The sequence below is a fragment of the Ovis aries genome, chromosome 22 (assembly GCF_016772045.2).
Source record: "Ovis aries strain OAR_USU_Benz2616 breed Rambouillet chromosome 22, ARS-UI_Ramb_v3.0, whole genome shotgun sequence".
Classification (NCBI taxonomy): Eukaryota; Metazoa; Chordata; class Mammalia; order Artiodactyla; family Bovidae; genus Ovis; species Ovis aries.
In genome coordinates, this window is record NC_056075.1 from 16,316,178 (window position 1) to 16,337,394 (window position 21,217).

The 21,217-nt window shown below is 37.9% G+C and overlaps 1 protein-coding gene across 2 annotated transcripts in view; it reads right to left on the reverse strand.

Moving 5' to 3' along the window:
• CYP2C19 (cytochrome P450 2C19) overlaps nucleotides 1-21,217 on the reverse strand; it is a 252,248-nt gene that overhangs the window by 206,982 nt on the left and 24,049 nt on the right. For both annotated transcript variants that reach the window (XM_060404415.1, NM_001205152.1), the window contains 4 exon segments: nucleotides 14,407-14,567; nucleotides 7,237-7,413; nucleotides 6,122-6,263; nucleotides 5,386-5,573 (listed from right to left, as the gene is read on the reverse strand). In XM_060404415.1, coding sequence (XP_060260398.1) covers nucleotides 5,386-5,573; nucleotides 6,122-6,263; nucleotides 7,237-7,413; nucleotides 14,407-14,567 — 668 coding nt within the window.

Genomic DNA, 21,217 nt, shown 5'->3' on the forward strand with positions numbered 1-21,217 from the left:
AGAAAAATCAAATCAATAAAATTACAAATGAAAATGGAGAGATCACAACAGACAACACAGAAATACAAAGGATCATTACAGACTACTATCAGCAATTATATGCCAATAAAATGGACAACATGGAAGAAATGGACAATTCTTAGAAAAGTACAATTTTCCAAAACTGAACCAGGAAGAAATAGAAAATCTTAACAGACCCATCACAAGCACAGAAATTGAAACTGTAATCAGAAATCTTCCAGCAAACAAAAGCCCAGGTCCAGACGGCTTCACAGCTGAATTCTACCAAAAATTTCGAGAAGAGCTAACACCTATCCTACTCAAACTCTTCCAGAAAATTGCAGAGGAAGGTAAACTTCCAAACTCATTCTATGAGGCCACCATAACCCTAGTACCAAAACCTGACAAAGATACTACAAAAAAAGAAAACTACAGGCCAATATCACTGATGAACATAGATGCAAAAATCCTCAACAGAATTCTAGCAATCAGAATCCAACAACACATTAAAAAGATCATACACCATGACCAAGTGGACTTTATCCCAGGGATGCAAGGATTTTTCAATATCCACAAATCAATCAATATAATTCACCACATTAACAAATTGAAAAATAAAAGCTATATGATTATCTCAATAGATGCAGAGAAGGCCTTTGACAAAATTCAACATCCATTTATGATAAAAACTCTCCAGAAAGCAGGAATAGAGGGAACATACCTCAACATAATAAAAGCTATACATGACAAACCCACAGCAAACATTATCCTCAATGGTGAAAAATTGAAAGCATTTCCCCTAAAGTCAGGAACAAGACAAGGGTGCCCACTTTCACCGCTACTATTCAACATGGTTCTGGAAAGTCTGGCCACAGCAATCATGGCAGAGAAAGAAATAAAAGGAATCCAAATTGGAAAAGAAGAAGTAAAACTCTCACTGTTTGCACATGACATGATCCTCTACATAGAAAACCCTAAAGACTCCACCACAAAATTACTAGAGTTAATCAATGAATATAGTAAAGTTGCAGGATATAAAATCAACACACAGAAATCCCTTGCATTCCTATACACGAATAATGAGAAAGTAGAAAAAGAAATCAAGGAAACAATTCCATTCACCACTGCAATGAAAAGAATAAAATACTTAGGAGTATATCTACCTAAAGAAACTAAAGACCTATATATAGAAAACTATAAAACACTGATGAAAGAAATCAAAGAGGACACTAATAGATGGAGAAATATACCATGTTCATGGATCAGAAGAATCAATATAGTGAAAATGAGTATACTATCCAAAGCAATGTACAAATTCAATGCAATCCCTATCAAGCTACCAGCCATATTTTTCACAGAACTAGAACAAATAATTTCAAGATTTGTATGGAAATACAAAAAACTTCGAATAGCCAAAGCAATCTTGAGAAAGAAAAATGAAACTGGAGGAATCAACTTCCCTGATTTCAGGCTCTACTACAAAGCCACAGTCATCAAGACAGTATGGTACTGGCACAAAGACAGAAATATAAATCAATGGAACAAACCAGAAAGCCCAGAGATAAATCCACACACATATGGACACCTTATCTTTGACAAAGGAGGCAAGAATATACAATGGAGTAAAGACAATCTCTTTAACAAGTGGTGTTGGGAAAACTGGTCAACCACTTGTAAAAGAATGAAACTAGATCACTTTCTAACACCGCACACAAAAATAAACTCAAAATGGATTAAAGATCTAAATGTAAGACCAGAAACTAGAAAACTCTTAGGGGAGAACATAGGCAAAACACTCTCCGACATAAATCACAGCAGGATCCTCTATGATCCACCTCCCAGAATACTGGAAATAAAAGCAAAAATAAACAAATGGGATCTAATTAAAATTTAAAGCTTCTGCACAACAAAGGAAAATATAAGCAAGGTGAAAAGACAGCCTTCTGAATGGGAGAAAATAATAGCAAATGAAGCAACTGACAAACAACTAATCTCAAAAATATACAAGCAACTTATGCAGCTCAATTCCAGAAAAATAAACTACCCAATCAAAAAAATGGGCCAAAGAAGTAAATAGACATTTCTCCAAAGAAGACATATGGATAGCTAACAACCACATGAAAAGATGCTCAACATCACTCATTATTAGAGAAATGCAAATCAAAACCACAATGAGGTACCACTTCACACCAGTCAGAATGTCTGCGATCCAAAAATCTGCAAGCAATAAATGCTGGAGAGAGTGTGGAGAAAAGGGAACCTTCCTACACGGTTGGTGGGAATGCAAACTAGTACAGCCACTATGGAGAACAGTGTGGAGATCCCTTAAAAAATTGCAAATAGAACTGCCTTATGACCCAGCAATCCCACAGCTGGGCATACACACCGAGGAAACCAGAATTGAAAGAGACACATGTACCCCAATGTTCATTGCAGCACTGTTTATAATAGCCAGGACATGGAAACAACCTAGATGTCCATCAGCAGATGAATGGATAAGAAAGCTGTGGTACATATACACAATGGAGTATTACTCAGCCGTAAAAAAGAATTCATTTGAATCAGTTCTGATGAGATGGATGAAACCGGAGCCGATTATACAGAGTGAAGTAAGCCAGAAAGAAAAACACCAATACAGTATACTAACACATATATATGGAATTTAGAAAGATGGCAATGATGACCCTGTATGCAAGACAGCAAAAAAGACACAGATGTGTATAGCGGACTTTTGGACTCAGAGGGAGAGGGAGAGGATGGGGTGATTTGAGAGGATGGTATTGTAACATGTATACTATCATGTAAGAATTGAATCGCCAGTCTATGTCTGATGTAGGCTACAGCATGCTTGGTGCTGGTGCATGGGGATGACCCAGAGGGATGTTATGGGAGGGAGGTGGGAGGGGGGTTCTTATTTGGGGATGCATGTACACCCGTGGTGGATTCATGTCAATGTATGGCAAAACCAATACAGTATTGTAAAGTAAAATAAAGTAAAAATAAAAATTAAAAAAAAATGATACCACAGAAACACAGAGGATGATGACAGATGATAATGTACAACAATGCATGAACAAATTGGACAACCTGGAAAAAATAGATAAAGTCTTCAAAATATGCAACCTATTAAGACAGAATCATGAACAAACAGAAAATTTGAACACAGCAATAACCAGTAAGGAGATTGAGTTGGTAGTCATAAACTCTCAACAAACAATAAAAAAAAAACAAAAATAGTTTTGGGTTTTCCTGGTGACTCAGACAGTAAAGAATCAGCCTGCAGTGGGGGAGACCTGCGTTTGATTTCTGGGATGGGGAGATTCCCCTGGAGGAGGGCATGGCAACACACTCCAGTATTCACACCTGGAGAATCCCCATGGACAGAGAAGCCCAGTTGGATACAGTCCATGGGGTTACAAAGAGTCAGACAAGACTGAGCAACTAAGCACAGCACACAGATAGTTTTGATAATGAATTCTACCAAATACAACATTTAAAGATAAACGAATACCAACTCTTCCCAAACTCTTCCAAAAATTACAAGAGGAAGGAACACTTCCAAATTTATTTTGCAAGGTCAACATTACTCTGCTATCACAACCAGAGAAGAACATTACAAAAAAATGAAAATTAAAGGTCAATAGGCTTGATAAACATAGATGCAAAAATCCTCAACAAAATATTAGCAAACTAAATTAACGAATACAGTAAAAGGGCCATAGAATATGAACTAGCTGGATTAATTTCAATGATGCAAGGATGGTTCAATATGTGTAAATCAATCAATGTGATACAACTCATTAAGAAAATGAGGGATAAAAATCATATGACCATCTCAAGAGAGTCAGAAAAAGCATCTATGAATGTCAACATTAATTCATGATAAAAAGAAAACTCTGAACAGAGTGGGTATGGAGGGAACATATCTCAACCTAACACTGGCTGTATACAGCAACCCCACAGCCAATATATTCAACAGTGAAAAGGGGAAAGCTTTTCCTCTAATATCAGGAATAAGACAAGGATACCCACTCTCACCACTTTTATTGAACAGAAGGGATCAGGATTTGGGGAAATTTTTCTTAAAATGCAAAAAGATTGAATATGTTTAAATGCTAATGGAAAGGAGCAAGGAGAGAGAGAATACAGATAGAGAAAAAAGAAGAAATGGTTCTTGAAAAAGTGATAGGAAAGGGATCCATGAGATAGGCAGAAAGATTTACTTTAGATAAAAAGAGAGCCCTTCTACAACAAAATGAAAGAGAAAACAAAGGGTGTGGATGTAGCTAAATTTGTAAACCTTGTGGACAGGAGTTGAGGGAGTTTCCTACAATGGCTCTTAGTTTCTTTGTGGAAGACTAACTCACTTGGGGAGAAGTCCTCAGTGGAGAACTGGAAGGGAAGAATTCAGGGCTGAAAGCCCTTGTCGTGCTTATTGGAGCAAGTTGAGTTGGGTTAACAAGCAAGAATGTTGGATAAGACTGAGGATTCATTTAAGGTTGGTGATAATAATACCAACCTGCTAGGCTGCATGGTCTTTTTCAGGAGTCATTAGCTCAAGCACAGGCAGAAAAGCAGAAGACTGTTGCACTGGATTTTGGATAAGTGAAACAGATAGTTAGGGAGGTGACTAACTATCTGATAGATAGTCAAGTGGGGGCAGCATGGTATGAGACATATGAGAATAGAGAATACTGGTTAAGTGCTCATAATAGTAAAACACTGGAAAATAAGGAAGTAGACAGAAGAGTGGGCTAATGAACAGGCAGTGTGGAGTTATCAGTGTACTGAGAACCCTGTGGAAGCCTAAGCAATATTATACTTATTAAATTGTATTAACAAACAAAAAGGAAAGGAACACGTGGTCAGAGGGTAAAATGTATGACATGACTGTGTAATACCTGTAAACATTTGTGTGCATGCTTAATTACCCAGCCATGTCTAACTCTTTGTGATCCCCCAGGGACTGTAGCCCACCAGGCTCCTCTGTCCATAGGGATTTTCCAGGCTAGAATACTAGAGTGGGTTGCCATGCCTCCTCCAGGAGATCTTCCCAATCCAAGGATAGAACCCAGGTCTTCTGCACTGCAGGAAGATTCTTTATCAGCTGAACCACTTTAAGACTCAGGTTATCAACTATCACAGCAGTCGAATTATACAGTGCCTAACTGTCTACTAGCTTCCCTGTGGTTCAGACGGTAAAGAATCTGTCTACAATGCGGGAGACCTGGGTTCCATCCCTGGGTTGGGAAGATTCCCTGGAGAAGGGAAAGGCTACCCACTCCAGTATAATGGCCTGGAGAATTCCATGGACTGTGTAGTCCATGGGGTCGCAAAGAGTGTTTCACTTTCAAGAGTCTTGAGTATAGATGAAATACTTCTTACCTTGGGAATGAGGTATTCTCTGAACTTAACATCCTGAGTTGCTACATGGGGCAGATTGCTGGGGACAAGATCAATGTATCTCTGGATCTCATGCAGCACAGCATCCGTGTAGGGCATGCGGCTCCTGTCCTGCATGCAGGGGCTTCGGTTTCTGCCAACCACACGGTCAATTTCTTCCTGAACTTTAGCTGGCAAGATAGGAATCAGAATTTAGGTCAAGTGATAAAGACATTTTTTATCTTCTTAATCATGGTTACATTGGAAAATTTGTTGTCCCAAAAGGATATAATTGAAAAGAATTCTTAATTTGTATGTAACTTTTTTAGAGTGAAACTTATTGACAAAGGACGGTGATTTTGCTGAGTCAATCCTTTCATTACAAATGCATTTGAGTAGAATTATCTTTTGACAACAATAGATTTATCTGGACTTAGAAGGCTTTATCAAGCAATACCCTTTTAGGGAGAGAGGAAGGCTAATGCTTTCCAGATCCTAAGATAACTCTCTTTACTACATTTGACATGATGCAGATCAATGATACTCTGCCACAGAAAACAACAGTGACCTCAGCCCTTGAAACCTCTGCTACTGATTAAATATTTCTTTATGAGTTTTACTTTAATTTAAATTTAATTCATCCAATTATAGGAAGATCTACTAATGATGATTTTTTTTTCTTGTACAATATCTAGGCAGATGAAGAATGTTTCATCCTGTCCACCATCTCTGATCCTACCTGTGACCTCTGGGTGCTTCAGCAGGAGCAGGAGCCCATATCTCAGAGTGAGGCTCGTTGTCTCTGTTCCAGCACTAAATACGTCCCATACAGTGGTGATCAAGTTGTCCATGGTAAATTCAGAATGTTTATTGTGTTTTTCCTAGGAATGATGTATTAGGATTACTTGGTAACTAAAAGAACCTTATAAATAACATAAAATAATTCCATATGACATCATAATTTTTGTTTTTAAAATTACTCATTTGACAAATTAAGCCAAACATTAGAGAGTGTTATAGAAGGTAAAGTTAGATGAGCGGTTAGAATTACTTCAGTTAAAACATAGAGTTAAACTTCCAAGTCCTTTCTGATTCTTCACTTTTGATACGAACTAAAGCAAATCAGTTCTTCAGTAATTTCTAATTTGTCTCTTATCAAGTCATCACTGCTACTCATTGTCAATTCAAGTATCTATTGTTTATTTCATCATATCTGAAGTTCTCACTCAAGTATTCAGAATCACCTACCCTCAAACTGCAACACTATTCCCAAAATAATCAGTCATTACACCCATGACAGTTTCTCAGTTACAATCAAGATAATCTCTAAAAATTCCACACACTTCATCACTGCACTTATCCTTCCCTGAACCAATTTTGTCATCTCTGATAATCTAAGCCGGAGTTTTCTCAAAACCTACCTCAGCTGTTTCCTACTATCTTTCCAACAGTAAGCCTTTCATGATTCCCACCAATTCCTGCTTTCTCTCATTTGTTACATCATCCATTCATGGAATTTATATGATAATAAAGAATATGCTGTCTATCAATAATCTTGGATGTGCCTATTTGTCTGTATGTGAGTGCTTCAACCTGTCCCCAAATAAAAACCAGCTTTAATGTGGTAAATATGAAAACTTCCAAATAATTTTCAGTGACAATTCATAAATATCTCAAGACATCCATTATGGTTTGCACAAGCAATATTTATTCTTGTATGTGCAAGCAGTGAACACATCTTTAAGAAGGATCACTTGTTCTAATAAACCAATTTCACTGAGAAGAACAAAGCTATTCCTGTGTTACATCACTCCACTCACAAAGATGAAGTAGTGAATCTGGGTTCCATTTTACCTTTTCCATTTTAATCAGAAAGTAATCAATAAAATCTTGAGGGTTATTGAGGTCCAGGGATTCTTGGTGTTTCTTTATTTCCTCCAAAATAAACTTTCTTTGCTCAGTCATGTTTTTAAATATTGTATTATGACTTCCTGGGAAATGACGTAGTAAAGAGGGGAAAGCATTGAAGAGCTGAAAGATGAAACAATCATTCATTAATTTATTCAGCAAAATTTTATGGGCCCATATTATGGATCAAACACATTGCTATAAAATGAGTAGATTAAGATGAATAAGACATGCATCTTACACTAGAATATATATATTTTTTAATTTTTTATTTTTACTTTATTTTACTTTAGAATACTGTATTAGTTTTGCCATACATTGACATGAATCCACCACGGGTGTACATGCGTTTCCAAACATGAACCCCCCGCCCACCTCCCTCCCCATAACATCTCTCTGGGTCATCCCCATGCACCAGCCCCAAGCATCCTGTATCCTGCATCGGACATAGACTGGTGATTCGTTTCTTACATGACAGTATACATGTTTCAATGCCATTCTCCCAAATCATCCCACCCTCTCCCTCTCCCTCTGAGTCCAAAAGTCCATTATACACATCTGTGTCTTTTTTGCTGTCTTGCATGCAGGGTCATCATTGCCATCGTTCTAAATACCATATATATGTGTTAGTATACTGTATTGGTGTTTTTCTTTCTGGCTTACTTTACTCTGTATAATAGGCTCCAGTTTCATCCATCTCATCAGAACTGATTCAAATGTATTCCTTTTAACGGCTGAGTAATACTCCATTGTGTATATGTACCACAGCTATCTTATCCATTCGTCTGCTGAAGGACATCTAGGTTGTTTCCATGTCCTGGCTATTATAAACAGTGCTGCGATGAACATTGGGGTACATGTGTCTCTTTCAATTCTGGTTTCCTCGGTGTGTATGCCCAGCAGTGGGATTGCTGGGTCATATGGCAGTTCTATTTGCAATTTTAAAAGGAATCTCCACACTGTTCTCCATAGTGGCTGTACTAGTTTGCATTCCCACCAACAGTGTAGGAGGGTTCCCTTTTCTCCACACCCTCTCCACCATTTATTGCTTGCAGATTTTTGGATCGCAGACATTCTGACTGGTGTGAAGTGGTACCTCATTGTGGTTTTGATTTGCATTTCGCTAATAAGGAGTGATGTTGAGCATCTTTTCATGTGTTTGTTAGCCATCCATATGTCTTCTTTGGAGAAATGTCTATTTAGGTCTTTGGCCCATTTTTTGATTGGGTTGTTTATTTTTCTAGAATTGAGCTGCAGGAGTTGCTTGTACATTTTTGAGATTAGTTGTTTGTCAGTTGCTTCATTTGCTATTATTTTCTCCCATTCTGAAGGCTGTCTTTTCACCTTGCTTATATTTTCCTTGGTTGTGCAGAAGCTTTTAATTTTAATTAGATCCCATTTGTTTATTTTTGCTTTTATTTCCAGAATTCTGGGAGGTGGGTCATAGAGGATCCTGCTGTGATTTATGTCTGAGAGGGTTTGCCTATGTTCTCCTCTAGGAGTTTTATAGTTTCTGGTCTTACATTTAGATCTTTAATCCATTTTGAGTTTGTTTTTGTGTGCGGTGTTAGAAAGTGATCTAGTTTCATTCTTTTACAAGTGGTTGACCAGTTTTCCCAGCACCACTTGTTAAAGAGATTGTCTTTACTCCATTGTATATTCTTGCCTCCTTTGTCAAAGATAAGGTGTCCATATGTGTGTGGATTTATCTCTGGGCTTTCTATTTTGTTCCATTGATCTATATGTCTGTCTTTGTGCCAGGACCATACTGTCTTGATGACTGTGGCTTTGTAGTAGACCCTGAAGTCAGGCAAGTTGATTCCTCCAGTTCCATTCTTCTTTCTCAAGATGGCTTTGGCTATTCAAGGTTTTTTGTATTTCCATACAAATCTTGAAATTATTTGTTCTAGTTCTGTGAAAAATATGGCTGGTAGCTTGATAGGGATTGCATTGAATTTGTACATTGCTTTGGATAGTATACTCATTTTCACTATATTGATTCTTCCCATCCATGAACATGGTATATTTCTCCATCTATTAGTGTCCTCTTTGATTTCTTTCATCAGTGTTTTATAGTTTTCTATATATAGGTCTTTAGTTTCTTTAGGTAGATATATTCCTAAGTATTTTATTCTTTTCGTTGCAATGGTGAATGGAATTGTTTCCTTAATTTCTTTTCTACTTTCTCATTATTAGTGTATAGGAATGCAAGGGATTTCTGCGTGTTGATTTTATATCCTGCAACTTTACTATATTCATTGATTAGCTGTAGTAATTTTCTGGTGGAGTCTTTAGGGTTTTCTATGTAGAGGATCATGTCATCTGCAAACAGTGAGAGTTTTACTTCTTCTTTTCCAATTTGGATTCCTTTTATTTCTTTTTCTGCTCTGATTGCTGTGGCCAAAACTTCCAGAACTATGTTGAATAGTAGCGGTGAAAGTGGGCACCCTTGTCTTGTTCCTGACTTTAGGGGAAATGCTTTCAATTTTTCACCATTGAGGATAATGTTTGCTGTGGGTTTGTCATATATAGCTTTTATTATGTTGAGGTATGTTCCTTCTATTCCTGTTACACTAGAATATATTTGAGATTGAGAGGGAACTGATAAATTGGCTGGAGTAACAGCATGCACAGGTTACCAACTAATTTCAAAACCATTCATGTTGATGTATGGCAAAATCAATACAATATTGTAAAGTAATTAACCTCCAATTAAAATAAATAAATTTATATTAAAAAACATTCAAATTCGTTTCTAACCATAGTTCTCTAAAGAAATTCAGGGTCATACTACCATCTTTCCAAATGAGGGTACTGAGATTCAGAAAGGCTAGTCAATCAGTTTAAAACACAAAACTAGTGATACAGGTAGAACCCAGTGTGCACTCCAGTTTACCCTACATGCATGTCTCCAGAGAGTCACCTAAAAAGTGTGCAGGGATCACACCCTTTTTGTTATAGTTTTTATGAAAGTATAGCTGATGTGCAATATTTATTCATTTCAGGTGTACAAAATTGTGATTTGATGTTTATATGCATTACAAATTTTTCACCATGGTTAATTTAGGAACCCTCTGTCATCATACAGCTATTGAAATGTTATTGACTATTCCTTGTGCTGTATATTATATCCCTGTGACTTTATTTTATAACTAGAAGTTCAGACTTCTTAATCTCCTTCATCTATTTATTTCATTCATGCCCACATTCTATCCCCTCAAGTGATCACCAGTTTATTCTCTGGGTCTATGAGTCTCTGTTTTGTTTTGTTTTCTTTCATTTTTAAATTCCAAATATGAAGTAAATCACATGGCATTTATCTTTCTCTGCCTGACATTTTCCCTTTAGCATAATATCTTCTAGGCCCATCCATACTGTCATAAACAGCACTATTCAATTTGTTATATGGCTGAATAAATTTCCATTGTATATATACAAACCATATTTTCTTATCCATTCATTCTTTGATAGATACTAAGGTTGCTTCTATATCTTGACTATTGTAAACAAAGGTACAGTGAACATAGGGGTACACATACATTTTCAAATTATTGTTTTTATTTCCTTTGGATAAATATCCAGGACTGGAATTGCTAAATTGTACATTAGTTCTAGTTTTAATTTTTTGACAAGCTTGCATATTGTTTTCCATAGTGCCTGCATCAATTTAAATTCCCACCAACAGTTCATAAGGGTTCCTTTTTCTCCATATTCTCCCCTACACTTGTTATTTCTGTTTGACAAGAGCTATTCTAACTGGTATGAGGTCATATCTCATTGTGGTTTTGATCTGCATTTCCCTGATTACTTGTGATGCTGAATATATTTTCATATGCTTATTGGACATCTATACATCCTCTTTGGAAAAAATGTTTATTCAAGTCCTCTAGACACTTTTATTTATTTTGAATTTGCTTTTCTGTTTTGATTTTGAATTGCATGTGTTCTGTGTGAATTTTTTATATTAATCCCTTGTCAGAAATATTGTTTGGAAATGTCTTTTCCCGTTTAATAGGTAACTGTTTTGTTCCACTGGCATCCTTGTCTTTTTGCTGATCTTAAAAAATGTTTTCTGATTTTCACTGTTGAGTATGATGTTAGCTATGGGCTTGTCATTATGGCTTTTATTACATTTTGAGGTGTATTCCTTCAATAGCCACTCATGAAGAGCTTTTATCATAAATGGATGTTGAATTTTTTAAAGCATTTTTAAACATAATTTGTGATCATAAATTTTTTCTTTCATTTTGTTAATTTAATGTATCAGATTGAATGATTTGCAGATATGGAACCACTCTTGCATCGCTGGGATAAATTTAACTTAATCGTGGTTTGGGCTTTCCTGATAGCTCAGCTGGTAAAGAATATGCCTGCAATGCAGGAGACCCTTGTTCAATTCCTGGGTCAGGAAGATCCACTAAAGAAGAGATAAGCTACCCACTCCAGTATTCTTGGGCTTCCCTTGTGGCTCAGCTAGTAAAGAACCTGCCTGCAATGCAGGAGACCTGGGTTTGATCCATGGGTTGGGAAGATCCCCTGGAGAAGGGAATGGCCACTCTGGTATTCTAGCCTGGAAAATTCCATGGACTGTATATTCCATGGGGGTTGCAAAGAGTCAGACGCAACTCAGCAACTTTCACTTCACAATCATTTGGTTTATGACCCTTTTAATGTATTGGTGAATTCCATTTGCAAATATTTCATTGGGAATTTTTGAGGAAGTGTTCCTTTCTCTTCAATTTTTTGCAAAAGTTTGAGAAAGATATGTATTAACTCATCTCTAAATCTTTAATAGAATTGACCTGTGAGGCTATCTGGTCCTATATTTTCAATGATGGAAGTGTTTAGATGATCATTTCAATTTGATTACTAATGATCATCAGTCTGATTAGATTTTCTGTTTCTTCCTGATTTAGTCTTGGTATGTTATGTGTTTCTGTGAATGCACACATTTTTTTCTAGGTATCCAGTTCACTGGTATGTAATTGTTCATAGTGGTGATCATGATCCTTTGAAGTGTTGTGATATCAGTTGTAATACTTTTCTCTTTCATTTCTGATTTTATCTATTTGGATTGTCTCTCTTTTTATCTTGAAGAGTCTGGCTAAGGTTTATCAATTTTTGTTTATCTTTGCAAGAACCAGCTTTTAGTTTCATTGATCTTTTCTATTGTCTACAGTTAATGTTTCATTTATTTAATCTCCGACCTTTATTATTTCCTTCCTTCTACTAACTTTGGGCATCGTGTGTTCTTCTTTTTCTAGTTATTTTATGTGTAAGGTCAGATTGTTTTTTTGAGGTTTTTTTTGGTTTCCTGGGTGATAGGGCTGTTTGCTACAAAACTCCCTCTTAGAGCTGTTTTTGTTTGTCACAAAGATTTTTAAATGTTCTATTTCTCATGTCAATTATCTCAAAATATTTTCATTTCCTCTTTGATTTATTTATTGACCTATTATCCAATTCTTTGTATTTTTTCCAGTTATTTTTTTCTTGTGAGTGATTTTTAGTTTCACACAGTTGTGGTTAGAAGAGATGCGTGATATAATTTCAATTTCTTGAATTTATTGACATAATTAATTTGTTTGTGACAACACAGTCTATCCTGGAGAATGTTTCATGTACACTTAAAGAGAATGTGTATTTGACTGCATTTGGATGGAATGTTCTGTATAAATCTGATCTAATGTGTTGCTTAACACCAATTTTTCCTTATTAAGTTTAGATTTGCATGATTTGTTCATTCGTGCAAATGGTGTGTTAAAGTCTCATACTATTATTATATTATGATCAATAATTCCTTTTATGTCTATTAATATTCACATCTTTTTTTAGTAATTAATAAACTCACCAGAAATATTGTTAGTGCCTAAATATGTAGCTTATTTTTATTTAGGCACTTTATACCCTGAGAAATATACATGCTAAATCTCTTCAGTCATATTCAACTTTTTGTGACCCTATGGACTGTAGCCTGCCAGGCTCCTCTGTCCATGTGATTTCCCAGGCAAGAATACTGGAGTGGGTTGCCATGCCCTCTTCCAGGAGATCTTCCTCATTCAGGGACTGGAACCTGTATCTCTTATACCTCCTACATTGGCAGATGCCTGTTTTACTACTAGCACCACCTGGAAAGCCCTGAGAAATATACATGTGGCCCTTATTCTCCTGGCTATTTCTAATCCTAAAGGTTATTGGCTCCTTTTTAAACAGTACCTTCATGACTTAACACCTTTGCTAGACGCTGAAGAAATTTATTAAGGCTGGTACCTTGTATCAAACTAGCTAGAGAATTGAGAAATCTAGCTTCTAAGTCCGGAGAAGGCAATGGCACCCCACTCCAGTCCTCTTGCCTGGAAAACCCATGGATGGAAGAGCCTGGTAGGCTGCAGTCCGCAGGGTCACTAAGAGTCGGACACGACTGAGCGACTTCATTTTCACTTTTTACTTTCATGCATTGGAGAAGGAAATGGCAACCCCCTCCAGTGTTCTTGCCTGGAGAATCCCAGGGACGGGGGAGCCTGGTGGGCTGCCATCTATGGGGTCGCACAGAGTCAGACACGACTGAAGCGACTGAGCCGCAGCAGCAGCAGCAGCTTCTAAGTCTAGCTCATTCTTTTTCTTGGTTAGGCTACTTTGGAAAATATATTTAATATGTCTGGGTGAATTTTTCTGTTCCAAAAAGTGAGGAATAGAATATTTGTCCTCTATGATCCTTCCCAAATGGAAAACATAACCTTACATTCCACACAGAATTTTAGTTATAAAGGATGTACCACATATGTTATTAACTTTTCCTGACATGTACTATCATAAAAAACACATTTTACATACCACTCTCTTTATCTATAGATATACAAATCAGGGGGTTTAAAAGGTTTCTGAAAAAATATTTTGCTATAATTGGTACACTACAATATTATATTTTTCTTTTTATTACTATATTTCACATTTTAAAACTCAATTCATTATCTAAATTGAATTGATAACTCACTAATCAGTTACAAGTGATAGTCTGAGTAACATTATCCATTTTGATAGAACACAAAGGGGTGAGGAAGGATGAGCAATCAATTAGCTAGAAAATTGTCTCCCATTTAAAGAGAATCTTGACCTTACCTCTATCCAGGGGGTGCTTGCAAGCATTGCATTTTCATTAAAATATTTTATCAAGGTTAGCAATTTCTCATCACTATACTCAAAACGATTCCGGAAAACAATGGAGCAGATCACATTGCAGGGAGCACAGCTCAGAAGTAAAGTAGGATCACAAGGAAATCCTAAAAAGTCAATACAAATGTTATAAAATATTCTAGTATAAATCTTACATTTACTGTTTAAAGTAAGTAAGAAGGGTTGAATTTCAAGATTTTTTTTAATTATAGGAACAACCTGGACATGCAATCATCACTATTCAACATGTCTAAAATAAAATTTATTGTGTTTTCCCAAGCAAAATTATCTAATCCAGTGTGATTTACCTATTTTCCCTCCAAGTGTTCTCCTATTTATGTCATTCTCCAAATAACAGCCACAAGGTAATTCACAAGAAAAAGGTTATTTTAAAATGTCTTTAATGTTGCCAGATTTAACCCTCACTGTTGATACTTCTTCATCATGCCTACAGGAAACAGCAATATCATAAGAAAATTAAGAAACTGGGGAGACTTGAAATAATATATCAAAAATGCAGTTGAAAAAAATTGGACTGGTCAGAATGGTCGTCATAAAAAATCCACAAACAATAAGTACTGGAGAGGATGTGGAGAAAAGGGAACCCTCCTGCACAGTTGGTAGGAATGTAAACTGATATAGCCTCTATGGAAGACAGTATGGAGATTCCTTTAAAAACTAGGAATAAAACTACCATATGACCCATCAATCCCACTACTAGGCATTCCGCTGAGGAAACCAAAATTGAAAAAGACACATGTACCCCAATGTTCACTGAAGCATTATTTGCAATAGCTAGGACATGAAAACAACCCAGATGTCCATCAACAGATGAATGGATAAAGAGGCTGTGGTACATATATACAATGAATATTACTCAGGCATAAAAATGAATGCATTTGAGTCAGTTCTAATGAGGTGGACAAACCTAGAGCCTATTACACAGAGTGAAATAAGTCAGAAATAGAAAAGCATCTGTTGTATATTAACTCATAAATACGGTATCTCGAAAGACAGTACTGATGAAACTATTTTCAGGGTAGAAATGGAGATGCAGACATAGAGAACAGACTTACGGACACAGGTGGGTGGGAGGAAGGAGAAAGTGGGATAAATGGAGAGAGTGGCATGGAAACATACGCTAACATATGTAAAATAGATACCAAAGGGAATTTGCTGTCTGAATCAGGAACCTCAGGGTAGAAAGGTGTAGGAGATAGAAGGGAAGTTCAAGAGGGAGAGGACATATGTATACCTACTACTGATTCATGTTGATGTATGGCAGAAACCAGCACAATATTGTAAAACAATTATCTTTCAATTAAAAACAAATAATTTTTTAAAAAAAGAAAAAAATTGAAGCATGCTTTTTCTGTAGAAGAAAAGAACAGTGACAGAAATTGGAGTTACATTCAAATATTTAAAAAATATGTTATAGTATTAGAAACAGGCTTCCCAACCAAAATAAAGAATATGACTAGCTTTATTCCTGTTTGATGACAATTTGTTAGCCTCGTCTTTTCTTCTTCTACTGACATCTAGACTAGGTAACTTTAAAGAAAGCTCAAGTGATACTTCTTTGCAACAAGAACAAAATTTAAGGGACATAAGGTCTGGTTTTTTCACTGAGAACCTTCAACCCCAATCTATCCCCAAAAGACCATAAAAATCTCAAGGCTGCATCCTTTCTCTGCTCTCTCAAGCCATTTTTGGATCTGGTTTCTAGCCACATGCCCTCCACAGAAAGCCTCATTATGTGTGTAATAGACCTTTTCATATCCTATTGAGATGTGTGTATCACTACCAATCTCAACATCTAAACTAAATTTTCGATGGGAGGTCCATCCTGCCTCTGCCTGGTTACTACCACAACACTATACTCCAAAAGGAAGAAGTCTAGCAGGGATTAAAAAGCAGAAGTTACAAGGAAAAAGGTTATGCCCAACATGTAAAATAAACTTCCAACAGTCAGTTAACCAGTGACAAACTCAGTTCAGTTCAGTTCAGTCGATCATTCATGTCTGACTCTTTGCAACCCCATGGACAGCAGCACACTGGACTTTGCTGTCCATCACCAACTTCTGGAGCTTGCTCAAACTCATGTCCATCGAGTCGGTGATGCCATCCAATCATCTCATCTTCTGTCATCCTCTTCTACTCCTGCCTTCAATCCTTCCCAGCATCAGGGTATTTTCCAATGGGTCAGTTCTTCCCATCAGGTAGTCAAAGTAATGGAGTTTCAGCTTCAGCATCAGTCTCTTCAATGAATATTCAGGACTGATTTCCTTGGGATTGACTGGTTGGATCTCCTTGCAGTACAAGGGAATGTCAAGAGTGTTCTCCAATACCACAGTTCAAAAGCATATATTCTTCAGCACTCAGCTTTCTTTATAATCCAACTCTCACATCCATACGTGACTGCTGGAAAAACCACAGGTTTGACTAGATGGACCTTTGTTGGCAAAGTCATGTCTCTACTTTTTAATATGCTGTCTGGGTTGGTCATAGCTTTTCTTCCAAGGAGCAAGCACCTCTTAATTTCATGGCTGCAGTCACCATCTGCAGTGATTTTGGAGCCCAGAAAAGTAAAGTCTGTCACTGGTTCCATTGGTTCCCAATCTACTTGCCATGAGGTGATGGAACTGGATGCCATGATCTTAGTTTTCTGAATGTTCAGTTTTAAGCCAATATTTTCATAACTTTTTCACTCTCCTTTTCACTTTCATCAAGAGGCTCTTTAGTTCTTATTCACTTTCTGCTGTAAGGGTGGTGTCATCTGTGTATTTGTGGAGAAGGAAATGGCAGCCCACTCCAGTGTTCTTGCCTGGGGAATCCTAGGGATGGAGGAGCCTGGTGAGCTGCCGTCTATGGGGTCACCCAGAGTCAGACACGATTGAAGTTACTTAGCAGCAGCAGCGTATTTGAGGTTACTGATATTTTCCCAGCAATCTTGATTCCAGCTTGTGCTACATCCAGCCCAGCAATTCATATGATGTACTCTCAGTTCAGTTCAGTTCAGTCACTCAGTCGTGTCCAGCTCTTTGCGACCCTATGAACTGCAGCACGCCAGGCCTCCCTGTCCATCACCAACTCCCGGAGTTCACTCAGATTCACGTCCATCGAGTCGGTGATGTCATCCAGCCATCTCATCCTCTGTCATCCCCTTCTCCTCCTTCCCCTAATCCCTCCCAGCGTCAGAGTCTTTTCCAATGAGTCAACTCTTCGCATGAGATGGCCAAAGTACTAGAGTTTCAGCTTTAGCATTATTCCTTCCAAAGAAATCCCAGGGTTGATCTCTTTCAGAATGGACTGGTTGGATCTCTTTGCAGTCCAAGGGACTCTCAAGAGTCTTCTCCAACACCGCAGTTCAAAAGCATCAATTCTTCGGTGCTCAGCCTTCTTCACAGTCCAACTCTCACAACCATACAGACTACTGGAAAAACCACAGCCTTGACTAGACGGACCTTAGTCGGCAAAGTAATGTCTCTGCTTTTGAATATGCTATCTAGGTTGGTCATAACTTTTCTTCCAAGGAGTAAGTGTCTTTTAATTTCATGGCTGCAGTCACCATCTGCAGTGATGTAAGTAAAATAAGCAGGGTGACAATACACAGCCTCAATGTACTCCTTTCCTAATTTGGAACCAGTCTGTTGTTCCATGTCCGGTTCTAACTGTTGCTTCAGACCTGCCTACAGATTTCTCAGGAGGCAGGTCAGGTGGTCTAATATTCCCATCTCTTTCAGAATTTCCACAGTTTGTTGAGATGCACACAGTTAAAGGCTTTGGCATAGTCAATAAAGCAAAAGATATTTTTCTGGAACTCTCTCGGTTTTTTTGATGATCCACCAGATTTTGGCAGTTTGATCTCTGGCAATTTCCTCTGCCTTCTCTAAATCCAGATTGAACATCTGGAAATTCACAGTTCACATCCTGTTGAAGACTGGATTTGAGAATTTTGAGCATTACTTTGCTAGCATGTGTTCAATACAGTTCAGTCGCTCAGTCGTGTCTGACTCTTTGTGATCCCATGCCTCCATGTCCATCACCAACTCCTGGAGTCCACTCAAACCCATGTCCATCGAGTCAGTGATGCCACCCAACCATCTCATCCTCTGTCGTCCCCTTCTCCTCCTGCCCGCAATCGTTCCCAGCATCAGGGTCTTTTCAAATGAGTCATCTCTTTTCAGCTTCAACATCAGTCCTTCCAATGAACACCCAGAACTGATCTCCTTTGGGGTGGACTTATTGGATCTCCTTGCAGTCCAAGGGACTCTCAAGAGTCTTCCCCAACATCACAGCTCAAAAACATCAATTCTTCAGCACTAAGCTCACTTTATCGCCCAACTCTCACATCTATACATGACCACAGGAAAAACCATAGCCTTGACTAGATGGACCTTTGTAGACAAAGTAATGTCTTTGTTTTTTAATATGCTGTCTAAGTTGGTCATAACTTTCCCTCCAAGGAGTGTCTTTTAATTGCATGGCAGCAATCACCACCTGCAGTGATTTTGGAGCCTCAAAAAATAAAGCCTGCCACTGTTTCCACTGTTTCCCCGTCTATTTCCCAAGAAGTGATGGGACCAGATGCCATGATCTTCGTTTTCTGAATGTGGAGCTTTAAGCCAACTTTTTCACGCTCCTTTTTCACCTTCATTAAGATGCTCTTTAGTTCTTCTTCACTTTCTGCCATAAAGGTGGTGTCATCTGCATATCTGAGGTTATTGATATTTCTCCCGGAAATCTTGATTCCAGGTTGTGCTTCTGCCAGCCCAGTGTTTCTCTTACAGCTCTGCATGTAAGTTAAATAAACAGGGTGACAATATACAGCCTTGACGTACTCCTTTTCCTATTTGGAACCAGTCTGTTGTTCCATGTCCAGTTCTAACGGTTGCTTCCTGACCTGCATACAGGTTTCTCAAGAGTCAGGTCAGGTGATCTGCTATTCCCATCTCCTTCAGAATTTTCCACAGTTTATTGTGATCTGCACAGTCAAAGACTTTGGCATAGTCAATAAAGCAGAAATAGATATTTTTCTGGAACTCTCTTGCTTTTTCGATGATCCAGTGCATGTTGGCAATTTGATCTCTGGTTTTTCTGCCATTTCTAAAACGAGCTTGAACATCTGGAAGTTCGTTGTTCACATGTTGCTGAAGCCTGGCTTGTAGAATTTTGAGCATTACTTTACCAGTGTGCGAGATGATTGCAGTTGTGCAGTAATTTGAACATTCTTTGGCATTGCCCTTCTTTGGGGTTGGAATGAAAATTTTCCAGTCCTGTGGCCACTGCTGAGTTTTCCAAATTTGCTGGCATATTGAGTGCAGCACTTTCACAGCATCATCTTTCAGGATTTGAAATAGCTCAACTGGAATTCCATCACCTCCATTAGCTTTGCTCATACACATTTACCTAGAGCCAGACATGCTGGAATGTGGTGAGATGAGTGTAATTGTGTGGTAGTTTGAGCATTTTTTGGCATTGCCTTTCTTTGGGATGGGAATGAAAACTGAACTTCTCTAGTCCTGAGGCCACTACTGAGTTTTCTAAATTTGCTGGCATATTGATGCAGCACTTTCACATCTTCTAGGATTTAAAATAGATTATCTGGAATTCCATCACCTCCACTAGCTTTGTTTGTAGTAATGCTATCTAAGGCCTTCTTGACTTCGCATTCCAGGAGATCTGGCTCTAGGTGAGTGATCACATCATTGTGATTATCTCAGTCATGAAAATCTTTTTTGTGTAGTTCTTCTGTGTATTCTTGCCACCTCTTCTTAATATCTTCTGCTTCTGTTAGGTCTATACCATTTCTGTTTTATTGTGCACATCTTTGCATGAAATATTCCGTTGCTATCTCTAATTTTCTTGAAGAGATCTCTAGTCTTTCCCACTCTATTTTTTCCCTCTATTTCTTTGCATTATTCACTAAGGAACACTGTCTTATCTATCCTTGCTATTCTTTGGAACTCTGCAGTGAAACTGGGCAACCCCATGAGTACGAGGTCTCATAGTTAGGTGAAATTGAGCAGAGTCTGGGTGGTCATCAGTGAGGAAGATGAGAGAAGGCCATATTAATCATAGGGGAAATGAATGAGCTAACAATAATTTCTGTGTGAAATACAAATCAGGTGGACAAAACCACTTACAAGTAATGTGTATCAAATTTCAGTATTCATTGATTTACTAATTCCATTTCAGAAATTTTATTCTAGAAAGTAATCAGGACAGCGGTCCTAAGATGGCAGAGGAAGAGGATGGGGAGACCACTTTCTCTCCCCCACAAATTCATCAAAAGAACATTTGAACGTTGAGTAAATTCAACAAAACAACTTCTGAATACTGGCAGAAGACATCAGGCACCCAGAAAAGCAGCCCATTGTCTTTGAAAGGAGGTAGGAAAAAATAGATAAAAAGAGAGACCAAAAAGGTAGGGATGGAGCTCTGTCCTAGGAAGGGAGTCTTAAAAAAGAGAGAAGTTTCCAGACACCAGGAAATGCTCTCACTGGTGAGTCTGTGGTGAGTCTTAGAACCTCAGATGTCAACATAACTGGGAGGAAAAATCAATAAATAATTAAAACCCACAGATTATGTGTGCAACGTTATCTCCCAGTGGAGAAGCAATGCAGACGCCTGCATCTGCCACCAGCAAGTGGGGGCTGGACAGCTAGGCGTGGGCTGCATTGCTTAGAGTAAGAACCGGGCCTGAATTACTTAGAGTAAGGACCGGGACTGAATGCCCCGAGGGCAATCTCAGGGA